General features: G+C 34.8%; 2 protein-coding genes across 2 annotated transcripts; both read right to left on the reverse strand.

Moving 5' to 3' along the window:
- Positions 1 to 160: 160 nt before the first annotated feature.
- On the reverse strand, positions 161 to 4,475 carry NFXL1 (NF-X-like 1). The gene is made up of 2 exons (XM_022281994.2): positions 4,224 to 4,475; positions 161 to 4,010 (listed from the first exon to the last, which is right to left on the reverse strand). Exon 2 carries the CDS (start codon positions 4,005 to 4,007, stop codon positions 720 to 722), a length of 3,288 nt encoding a protein of 1,095 aa, XP_022137686.1. The 5' UTR covers positions 4,008 to 4,010; positions 4,224 to 4,475; the 3' UTR covers positions 161 to 719.
- A 3,215-nt stretch (positions 4,476 to 7,690) lies between these two features.
- On the reverse strand, positions 7,691 to 8,277 carry LOC148212589 (uncharacterized). The gene has a single exon (XM_088121452.1). The coding sequence runs from the start codon at positions 8,110 to 8,112 to the stop codon at positions 7,900 to 7,902; it is 213 nt and encodes a 70-aa protein (XP_087977578.1). The 5' UTR covers positions 8,113 to 8,277; the 3' UTR covers positions 7,691 to 7,899.
- Positions 8,278 to 12,725: the final 4,448 nt, after the last annotated feature.

Here is a 12,725-nt window from a genome sequence, read left to right on the forward strand (position 1 = left end):
CATTCTTTGATATGTTCATCCAAGTTTTCTTTGCAGTCATGCCAAGCCATGTTTACAACCTACACTATTTTATGCATTTTGTATGAAATGAATGTTGAATATAAAAATGACGAGAAATAAATAGGTGGTGAAGGAGAATGGCAAATTGACACATTCTCAGTGAAAAAATTCATAAATTAAATCTCCTGAAGTAGTTTAAACTGAGGAAATAATTAGTACAAAGATGGCAGATACCTCTCCCAAAAACTGAAAGGAAACAACTACCAAAGTTATGCTATCAATAATAAGAAGCCTTCTTCGGTACACCGTAGAGAAGGCAGAAGCAGAACCAGCAGCAGCTGGAGAAGGGAAAATAATAACAGCAGAAGATTTTCGATTTACCTTTGAGCTTTATGCCATATCAATGCCTATGGTGTTTGTAAAAAACTACACTCTACAAGAATTATTCTCTCAAAAAACAAGTATGACCTACAAACTTACTTCCAAAACTCGAGGGTGGAGAAGTGGGATTAACCCAACCCCCGAACTGTGCCTAGTGAAACGATTATGGTGACGAAAGAATTAAAAGCAAATACAAGGACAGGAAGGCTGCATGGAAGATCCATATAACGCCATTGATGGAGGAATCATGACACGGGAGCTTTACATTCTACCCTTTATGGAGTGCGTCTCCAAGCCCAGTTTTCTAAATCTAATACGGATGTTATGTTTCCATCATCTCAGTCATAAGCTTTCTCCCAATCCTCTGCCACTTCCAACATTTCTGTTCCACTATCTGGTATTACACCCTGCATCCCCCCAGAACTCAATGCCCTACTTGTACTTGATTCAGATCCTGGAGAGGAATGGCCTACCCGATTCCCAGGATTGTGTTCAGCAGATCGAGAGGAAGAACTCACAACAGATTCAGGGTCTAAAGCATGCCACCGATTGAATGACGCAGAAATTGGAGCTTCTTTTCTCCACACGGGTGCCTGTACGTCAATAGATGAACCAGCCCACTCTTCATCACCACCCCATGACTTGTCCGCCCAACTAGACTCTTGAACTACGGCCCTTTTCCATGGATTATTACTCTTCAATGCTCCACCTTCCTTTGTATTCTCCCCTCCCCAAGCATTTGCATTAGATGATGCTGATGCACCACCATTCTGAAGAAGACTGGCTCCATGATATGCCGTCCCATGATCCAACCTTCTCATTGCAGTAGCTGCTCGAGCTGGATCACTGAATACGGCCAGAGCATTCTTGTCATTCAACCATACTAATTCACACTCCCCACCAAACCTCAAGACCAATGCACTTATATCTGCTTCCCTAGGTAAATCTGGGAAGGACACAACCAGCCTAGGATCCATATCTACTAAAGGATCGAAAACTGGTGGATGTGGAGTACCTGTGGTCGTTGAGCCCTTAACACCAAGTACACGAGGAGGAACTTTCGATTTAGGAGTGACATGAATTGTAATAAAACGCTTAGGCTCCCAGCCAACAGTATTAGTGGCAAGCTTCCACCTCTCAGCAATCAGCCTAACAGCATCTCTCTTCTCCTTAAGCATTGGACAGAAAACGTGAACTTTAAGGCCACTCATTGCTGCTCTATTCTTTCCAAGGACCAAGAATTTGCATCTCTCCTCCACGGACAATACCCATTTTGAATCACGTCTAAAAAGGTCTGCTAGCAATTCAGAAGCAGAACTATCACCCAAGTGAAGGGCGTCCAAATTTGGGGGATTGATATCAAAAGCATCTGCAAGAACCCGTTTCCGCTCCAGCTTAGAGCAGTCATCATCACATGTCAGTTTTCTTTGTCCAAGTGGAATCTTTTTGCCATTTGCCTCGATAGGTTGAAGTGGAACAGGTAATTTTTGGATAATTGAAGCATACAGAGTATCGGTATTAAAACCAATACTGCTCCCTCCAGCATCGCAAGGAACAGATGCTGTTATTCGGCCACATGAACAAGTGATGATGACAGGGAATTCACATCTAGCGTCGGGGCAAGAAGCAGAGGGGTGACATGGTGCAGTACATGTATGCCTACAATCTCTTCGAGGCGCCCCACATGTCTGTCCACAGGAAGTTCTCTGACCCAAATCAGATCCGACAGAGGTGTCACATGGTGGTGGGTGGCAAGTTCTGCTACAGGCATGCATCCCACACTGCCTAGTCTTCCCGCACAGCTTGTTGCATCTGATATCCCTCGAACCACAAGGAATGTTCCTAAGAACTACATGTCCACCAATGCACTCCTTGGCTATAGGAACTGTACAGGGTGGGCAGTCACCAAAGTGGCAACTATGAGTAGAAGAATGGCCACATGGCTGAGGAACTGAACAAGGGAGTTGACATGATGGGGGTGGCGTTCCGCAAGGCAGTGGTGGAGGAATTGAAGTTTTACCACAAGCACATGTCAAGTCTGTGAAGATTGTCTCGGGACATGGAGAGCAATGGCCACTATGACACAGTGATTCACAAGCATGCTGGCCACACCTCAGTTTCTTCCCACACCTCATTAAGCAGAAGTGTGGATCCCAATCTCCTGAATGACTATAGCTGGAGCTTGATAGAGGACAGCATCTCTCACTGCACCTATGCCTTCCACAATTTTTTTTCCACCCACAAGGCTTTTCACAAGTGAATACATCCGTTGGGCTGGAAGTCTTATAGCATTCCACATTTCGAGAAGTTGATCCACATCGGCATTTTTGCACAACTTGAACCAAGCAAGGTGAACAATTCCCAGTGTGACAGGCATCCTCACAACGATGCTTCCCACAAGGTAATAGTTTCTCACATGGTTCAGGACATGTTGGGATTGGGTCCAAACAACTTGTCCGTTCTTCCTGCAATCGTGTTTTCCCACAATAACATGTCTTAATCATGTCCGGCATTAGATCACAGCCTCCACAGGGTCCTGGATGACAAACTTCACTGCAGAAATGATTGCCACAGTTAAGAGTCTTCCCACAGATGGAACTACAATTAAAGACACCATCTTCTGCATTTACTTCACCCTTCAAAGTCATGCCTCCACAAAGAACAAGCTCTCTTTTTTTCTTGCAGAAGCAAGAGGCACTGACCAAAACCTGACAAGGATCACAAGGACCAACATGGCAGATTCTTTTACACCAGTGACGCCCACAATCCAGAAGTTTTTCACAATGCTGACCACAGGTTAAAGTGGATTTCCTATCTGAACATCGCGTGGTTATCAACTTCTTACCACAAGGGCATAAACGAGGAGGAGCAAATGCCTTGCAAGGAGGGCAGGGACCTGGATGGCACTGCAAGACACAATTATGGGGACAAAGATCCTCCTTACTTCCACCTGCAACCAGCATCTCCCGATCAAGTGGCTTACCACATGGTTCCCCACACGAATGTGGTGTCAAATACAAATCAGATGGGGGCTCCTGCCTTTTCCTACAGAAACAAACATAACGAATCTCCTTTGAGGATGTAAGCTGCACAGACTGGCATCCAGGACAACGCCAATTTAATCCCTGATTCTTCTCAGCCACCAAGTCCGTTGAAGTGGGTGCTCTGGCCCATTTCTTGATGCAAGTTAAATGAAAAATGCAGAAGCAGCTTGAACAAGACCATATGGGCGCAGACCTCCGCACCATATCATAACAAATCATACACTCAACAGTGCCCTTCATCAATTTTTCCTGAATTTCATGAACCAGCTGAGGCAAATTGGAGTCTTTAAACTCCTTTTCACCCTGATCCCCACTTCTCTCCTTATCTTTTTCCTTGTCTTTTCTCTGATTTCTCCGGGGACCCATGTAAACCCTTGGACCATGATTACCTCTGTCTCGACTATTAACTGGATGAGGAGTACACGAACTTAACTCTCGTCCATTGCGATTATCGTTCAAATTGACGTCCAGTGGCTGGTTCACATGGGTGTTCGTGGATCCTCTCGGTACCCACTCCTGTCGAGAATTTGATGCGGGAAACCTTGACCTGTCCTTCCGCACATTCCGGGCCTGTGAGCTCATATTCTGCAATCGAATAAACAAAGCCGAGTCAACCAGCACTGTATTAGCAAACAAAATGCATAAACAAATATTGGTTCAGAAAATCATCGCAATCCTTCTAATCAAATCAACGAGAATAGAAATGAAGCCCTAGGCGCAGATTGCAACCATTGTAGCATCCGAATATTCCCTCAAAATTCTTAGAAAAATAAAAGCAACGAAAAAAGAAGAAGAAACCTGTTGGAGCAAACTCGGGAATGGCCAAGAAGGCGGCACGGCGCTTCCTGTCCTCCTCCGGTTTCGGTGCTGCGATTGAGAGAGAAGTTGCGGTGGCGATGCGGTTTCAGATGGAGAGGAAGTGAAATTGGGTTCGCCGGAGTTTGAGTTTGAATTTGAAATTGAAATTGAAATTGTTTGATGTTAGGGCAATGGAAAAATGGAGAAGCTGGAGGAATCCGAGAAGTGAGGTCAAACAGACGGTGCGAGCGATTTATAGGGAATCGAGTGGCTTCGCTTGAGGCTTAAGGAAATGGTCCCCCCCTCACGCCGGCTCCAGATTCATATGCGTGGTCCGCACTACATTTTCTTATTTTCTTTTTCTCTTTTTTTTTTCTTTCTTTTTCAATACAGTATTTAGCGAAATATTGAGAGAGAAATACTCTTTTTTTGGTTAAATATTTAATATATGGTTTACTTACTGAACTGACGGAATGAAATTTTTCAAAATACAAGTCGCTTAACCAATAGTGAGTAAATTGAAAAAATAACAAAATATTAAAGAACATATATTTAACTTTTTTTATTTTGTTTATATATTTTGAAAATGTTATATCAGGTCCTTGAAGTTTGAAACGATCCATTTAACCCTGGTATTTTAAAAAAACATTAGCTCCTTTTTTTTTTTACCATAAATATAGGGTAGAAGATTCAACCTTCGACTGTCAAAAAAATTATAAAAGTAATGACAAACCTGTTAATTGCTCAATTTAATTACTATATCGTTATATATTTGAAATAGTATGAAATTAGTTAATTGTATAATTTTCCTAGACATAACTAAAATCAAACGAATGTAATTCTTAGATATTACAATTAACGTGTCAGGTAAGTGTTGAATTGACAATAGAATTTTACTAAAAGAAATTGACAATAGACTTTATAAAGCAGGGTGATCAAATATATACCATTTTAAAACCAAAAATTTATTATGAACATACCATCTTAAAAGTTCACCAATCACATTAAAGTTTAAATTTTAAATTATAATTTATGTTAATGTCACTATTTGACTATTAACAATCAAATTCGAAGAGTAAGGACAATATTTAGTGGGAGTGAGTGACAATTAAAATTAAGCATCTTTTGATAATGGTTTTAGAGTACACAAACAACGGGAGAATACCATGTTGGACGAAATAGAAAATTGAAAATACAATGTTTGCTTAGAAATCTAACGTGAATTTTCCATCATGTTTTCCATTTCAAATGAATCATGAATTGACACTATTTCTAAGCAATTTGTACCACGGATGTTGTTATAATAAGATACTAATAATATGTAGAAAAGAGACACATTGGTAATTAAGCATTTGAGCATGGGTCAATTTGACATTTAGAAACATCAAGTAAATGAAAATTTTTGACACATAAGGGTAGAGGTATTAACACAAATTTCTCTTTGTAAGATTCAACATCTATATTTTGATGTATGTTTATAATAATTCAAAAGTTGTTTACTTAAAAAAAAAAAAGTTAAACATTTAAAAGGTGAAAGCAAGATGAGGACAGAAAAAAAATATATATATATATATTATAATTATAAACAAAAATTATTAACAAAATAGATTTGGATTTATTTCATTGTATCTATATTATAAATTGAATTGAATTATCTTTGAATTAATCAATATAAACTTAACTTAACGATAATTGGTATTTTTTTCTAATCAAAATGTCATGAATTTAAACATCCACCACCTGGTGTGGTGTTTATTATCTTGATTGATGTACATGCACATAATTATAAATTTAAAAAAGAAAACTTAAAATGATAGAAAATATAAAAACTTTTGCTAAATAAAGATCAATAATGAATTCAATTCCGAGGAACCACTAATAATATGACAGATATGACCCCTTACGAAAATATCAAAAGACACAAATTGCCCTTCTCTTTTGTTGATAAATACGGAGATAAAAAATTTCCATTATTTTTTCAAAAAAATATTCTTCTGCACAAAATTTGAAAAGTGGCGGTTCTACGCAGTCGCGTCAGTCCACTCGTTGATTCTCGGGCGAATACTAATAGAGCTTTGTTCACGAAAGGCGGTACGCTGCTGCCATTGCCAAAAGTTTTGGCAATTTATTTAATTCATTAGCTACTTGTCAGCGTCATTTTAAAAAATAAAATAATCAAATGTAATCAATCCTCTTACTTTCTTACTATGTTTAATTGGATTAAAATTTAAATTTAAATACCACTCATAACTAAAATTACCGATATCGAAGGAGAGTTGAGATTTATTTCATTTTTTTAAATGATTGGTTCTATTCGTCTCTCCCAAATTTGGTTTCCTTTTACAAAATTCCATTTTTTTATTACAGAAATATGTGTGGAGTCAAATTTAGGGATTTGTTTCGTTTTTCAAATGACAATCAGATTGAAGGGACCTGTTTCTTATTTAAAAATTCCTTTCTTTTCTAAATTTTGTTTATTTTTATTCCATTCGATTTAACATTCTAATTTATCTCATATTAAAATTAAAAATTTAATTATAATTTCGACAATAACATACAACTTTCATGAACAATTCTATTAATTTGAGATATATATCAATTATCACTAAACTATGCTCATCCAAGATTGAGTGAGAGGATAATTAAAATTTGATTTTTGTATTTCCTATCGAATTCTAACCGACAAGGACAAAAATCAAGTGATCGGGGAATTTTTTTATTTTATTCTTTTTAACTACAATGTTTTTAATTGGAAAAGTTGAATTAGATTTTCTTTCCAGAGTGTTTGTTTAGTGAAAATTTTATAATCTGATTTGAAATTGCAAGAAAAATAACTCATCCAAGTGTGTTTTTTTTTTTTTTTTTTTTTTTGGAGCAGAACGAAAACTTCATCAATGAAAACTCATACGAAGTTATGTATTGTATTAAATTACTTGATTGGGTAAATCTTTTTGAGAGTTAAATTGACTGTTTCAATATCATAAAGATAAGCTTAACCGGATAAGTTTGAAATAAAGCGAGGTAACAAAATTTGACTCCAACTTATTTTGTCAAATAAAAAGAAATTAGTAAATAATGACTGAAAACTGAAACTAATTACTTTTATCTTGTATGGAAGTGTTTTTTTTTTCTAGAAAGTAGATTTTTAAGTATTTGATTAATCGAACCTCCATGGAAATTCCATGGAAATTACAGGTTGGTATTTTCATCTTACTATTTGTCAAACTCTAGAAAAGAAAAATAACCATTACTGTGAACATCTTTAACAATATTTTTAATTGGCTACAAATATTTTTAGCTGTCTAAAATTGATCTCGAACAGTTAAACCCACTCTCAGTACAAGAGGCAGTTTATTTAACCTTAAAATTATATCTCAATTCCCATAAGTCCATGGATTTTCGATTAATTTGGGGTTCAAATTAATACTCGTAAAAAGGTAAAAAAAAAAAAAACAACCAATTCAACGTACAAAATTCAAAATTCTCTCTATTAAACAAAATGAAATATTTACAAGAAAAAGAAAAAGAAAACATAAATAGGGCCATCTCGGTCCAGAGAGGGGAAGAGAAGAAAACAGAGGAGAATCAATACATCTCCATCTCCATCGGATTTCTTCCGCTCACGGAAAATGAAATAGCTCTGCTAATAGTAATTATAATCTTCTAATTACTCTACCTAGGAATCGCCGACGGAGATGGGTCGGCCGGAGATGCCAAGCGGCGAGCGGGAGATCTGGCGAGTCATCTCCCGGAAGGCGGCCGGCGGTCTGATCTCCGGCTGCCCAGATCTCCAATCGATGATCGTCTCCGATTCCTCCTTGATCTTCCTCACTTGGCTATGAACAGGAAACGAGCGCTCCATCTTCTCCATCCTCTCTCTGTTCGCCATCTCAAAAAACCCTAAAAACTGCGGCGGAAGCAAATTCAAGACTCCTTCCAAAATCAATCTATATCCAAACGCCTCAATACCACGCGGCTTTATATAATACCGAATCTACAGAGAGAGAGAGAAAAAAAAAAAGGAATACCAGTCGGAGACGTAAGATGGCAGGGAAGATAGAAGTTGGGTGGGGAAAGCGGAAGCGCAATCCCATTTTGAATCAGGTGACTGCTTTTGACCTCGTCGATCCTCTGCGTCGCGTCCCACCGGATTATCCTGGACCCACTCTCCGTGAGCCGCTTGATTGCCCCTCCTCTCCACGTGTCCTGGCTTTGGCCGACGCTGATTATTATTAACCCGTCTTTGAAGTTTGACCCTTCACAAAGGAAAATTTAAATTACTGATTTTTATTTCTGTGGCCTGACGTCTAATTTAATTCAATGTTTTGTCTGAACATTTAAATATTTATTTTTATTTCTTTATTGCCTCTTTTCTTATTTGACTCCTTTTACGAGGAACAACGTCAAGCTGACTATAGGGATTAATCTGAAAAAATAATTGAGAAATAAAAATCCAACAAATTTGATTTGCATTAATATTATTCTTGTGAAAATTTGATTTCAATTAAAAAGTATTGAATTAGTCGTTATTGTATATATGTTTGGTGGAAAAAAAAAGTGTGAACGGAGAAATTTTTCTGCTTGAATAAGAATATCTCGAGGGTCAAAAAGTCAGAGTCTATCGAAGAGGTTTACCGGAAAAAACAAACCCCGGCCAAGTACCTACGAATATCATGAAAATTCCAACTTTAAATATATATAAAAACTTTTTTTTCGTAATAATTTAAAAATTATATGTTAAATCATTTTAGTCCTCAGATGTTTCAAAATATCTCGAGTCTCCTTAGATAAGATAAATTTCTAACCTATCAAAAGAGGGTGGATAAATCATGTGAGAATATTTCAGTAACTAACTATATTTCTAAATATAATATAAATATTTAATATGTCCCTAACCTTTTTAACTTTATGTTTGTAAAACTTATATATGTAAGACTTTTGACGTTTTAGAACCGATAAAACATAAAATTTTAAGTTATTAGATATGTTAATTTATAAATCTTTAAAACCGATATTCCGGAACTAAATTTGTGGTTGAATAAAATGTTTTTTAAAAGATTTAATTAGATAACAAAACGAAAATTCAAATGAAACTCAAATAATTTATGAGGTAAAATTGGAATTTAACTAAATTAATAAGATGGGTCGCTTTCTGAGTCTGTGACGACGACGTTGACGTGGCACGGACGTAGCGATTCGCGAGTCGGTTAAGTTTGTTATGATTATAAGAAGCGGAAGCAGTGGGAAGTCCATTATCGTTAAAAATACCAAACCAAACACGTGGCAAAATCGGGCGGCGTCGTTTTAATTGCGTGCAATCCCGGCCCAAAGATTTGGTGTGGTCACCTTACCTTTAGCCGAGTTTTAATCGCAAAAAGAAGTTCACACGTGGCGCGTCCGAATTGGTGAAAAATGCTTGGTTTTTACACATTGAATGCGTGACTTGAGTCTTAAATCATTTTAATTGGTTGGAGTGATTAGTAAGCATTAGGCCTTTGACAAACTCTCCCCATTCATTATTTTGATTAATAAATAATCCTCAATATGGCAACGCAATAATCACATGTTAATCATTGGATTATATTTCATAAATCATTCAAATCTCTCTAATCCTTTTTTGGGAAATAATTCAACTCTATCGAGGGAGAGAGAAGCAAATTTATAAAATACTTTAGTGTTTTACTAGAACAAGTAATTTGATATAATTGAATGAATCGTTTGTTTGATAATTAAAATGGTAAGAATTAAAAGTTAATAGAACAACTTTTTAGATTTAAAAAATAAAATGTGAAACATGAAAATGTGTAATAAATCAAGTGTTTCTTGTATTTCACTTTCCCACGTTACCAACCTAATTTTTTATCACCAATATAAACATAAATCAGTGGTAATTGACGTATATCTCTAACTAATAAATCATTGGTTCAAATATCTCCGTCTCTTGTCTTGTTATACTAAAAGAAAATAATAATAATAATTCTTTATATTTCCATTTTATATATCATAGAGTGACTTTCTATCATTTTTGCAAGTAATAGGTTTAAATATTATTTTTGTTCATCTACGGTTCATTTTAGTCTATGTATAATAGGTTTCAAAATGTATGTGTTGGTTCATATATTCTCAACTTGTTTATTTTAGTTCTTATATTTTAAAAACATCATTTTTGGACCCTATGCTTATAAAAAAATGATTATTTTGGTCCCCAATTTCAAAATTTTAACTCTAATTTTATACATAGTGGAAACCCCTAGATACAATTCAATGTTGTATTTAAATAAATTTTGTGAGTGAAGTGTTATTATGAAATTTGATTGAAATAAATTAGATAAAAAAGAATGAAGGTTTTGAAAGTACATGGATTAAAGTGAACAAAAACAGAATATATAGAGAACAAAACGGACGTTTGGGAAGTAGGGCGACTAAAATGTACAAAAGTTGAAAATACATAGACTAAATAGTATTTAAACATAAATAATATAAGCTCGAGACAAGCATTTTTATTTATAAAAGACAATTAACTAACCTATACATAAGATATGAGTTAGATAAATATAACAACAAAGTTGTTAGGTCATATGTGCTCAACCTAAACTAGATTACATAGAGACTTTTGATATTTTAGACTTATTACATCATTGCCACAACTTTGAGTGAAGGTTTTTTTTTCTTTTTTCTTTTTTTAAATAAGAGAGAAATGGGGAAATGCTCTTTATAAAATTTCGCTCAAGTTCATTATATTTGGAAAAACCTAACTTTAATTATGATTGTTTGAAAAATTCAAAGCATGTAATCCCATAAAGTTTATTAAACAAGCTAGTAAAGGGTATGTTTCATACACAAATCATTTAAATTTACTGAATCAAATAGATTAAGAATATCTATCTGACAAATTTGTTTTCTAAATTTGTTTTTGAATTATGTGATCTAAATGAAGTACTGAAAATAACATTTTTATTAGGTATTTTCATATATTAAATTTTAAATTGTTAAATTATATTAAGAAGTATAAAACTTTGATAAATAAACCTATTTCACGCTATAAACTCATTTTATTTTTGTTAAAATTTAATAGGTGAAGCATCATATACTATAAGTTATATAATATTGTAAAATAATAATTATACAAAAAAATATAATATTCTACATTGATGTGGTTACACAGTTTACAAACATATTATTACTTAATTTTTATTCAACAATTTTAGAATTAATATTCAAATTATAGATGTTCTACCAAACACAATCTAAAAAATATGGAATACAATTTTTTTATCGGATCATTTGTTTCTAGATTTTTCACTATTTATATTTTCAACCCACCGACCAAAATGCACCCTAAATATAGGCCTATACGCATTAGATAAATAATTTTTCTTTTTTAAGTAAAGCCATCTCATAAACATGTTCTTAGTTTTATTTTTCTTTTTGTTGATTAATGAGTATTTATTAAAAGTACGTTTCAGTTTATAAAATAAAATGTTCTTAAATGTTTTAATTTCAAGTATCAAGCGATACAATTAGGTTCAAGTTCCATTTTACTATCTGATTTTTCAACATTATTCCATTTCTTAAACTTTAAAGAAATCATATTTTGATCATTACGTTTACTTTTTTTGTTAGCAAATCTACCATGTAGTTTGAAGTATGTGTACTAATGTATGAACTTAGTATATATTCAAATCACCTCGAAATGGGAAGTTGCCACATCGAATAATTTCTCATGAAAAGAACTTCTCTACTAGGTCGATCTTGAACCTTACAGAGAGGGGACCAATGTTTGGTAGAGAAAATTGTTGCGCCAGTGGAGGACAGCGATTCGCTAAAGCAGAATTGTTCAAATCAACATCTCCACCTCGAACGATCGAGGTGAGAGACTTGGTCAGTTTAGCATAATTTCATACTTGTTGAACGGTTCGACCTGAGTAGCCTGACATGTTCGATCTGCAAAATGACAAAGATAACTGCCGATTCCACTCTAGGTAGAATCCCGTGTTTATAAATAGAAGACCTCATTTCCACTCTAGGTATCGAATTTTTCATCAAACTTTATATTGAATCTGAGCTAATTTGAGCGTCGAAAATTTTACCCTCTTATTCAGATCAGGTCTTCCCATTGTGCATGAACCAAGTTCGACCATTACTAAAGTTTGACCTTCTGCATTTCTTTACATAAATAAGTTTTATTTTTGTATTATACTAATTCAACAATACGTGATCATAAGAATTCAATCCTCTCATCTTTGTTGATGTTTGTTTAAAAACTAAAAATAGTTATTTATTGGAAGCTCAAGAATTTAAACTGATGTTTTAAATTACAATAAAGTAAATCGGAAAGTTCAGAAGGCGAAAATGAAAATAAATGTTTTTCTGAGAAAAAAAAATCCTCTGCCGATCTTCTATTAATAATATTTAACTCAGAAAAAAAAAGCATTTAAATGTAAAAGGATTGTAATTCATCCAGATCTAGAAAGGAAAGATCACGAGTCCGACTAAGGTTCA

Source organism: Momordica charantia (assembly GCF_013281855.1).
Source record: "Momordica charantia cultivar OHB3-1 chromosome 3 unlocalized genomic scaffold, Mcharantia_2.0 BLBB01000003.1, whole genome shotgun sequence".
Taxonomy (NCBI): domain Eukaryota; kingdom Viridiplantae; phylum Streptophyta; class Magnoliopsida; order Cucurbitales; family Cucurbitaceae; genus Momordica; species Momordica charantia.

Coding starts and splice junctions, on each gene's coding strand:
- NFXL1 (XM_022281994.2), bottom strand. CDS start 4,007: ATGAGCTCACAGGCCCGGAATGTGCGGAAGGACAGGTCAAGGTTTCCC.
- LOC148212589 (XM_088121452.1), bottom strand. CDS start 8,112: ATGGCGAACAGAGAGAGGATGGAGAAGATGGAGCGCTCGTTTCCTGTT.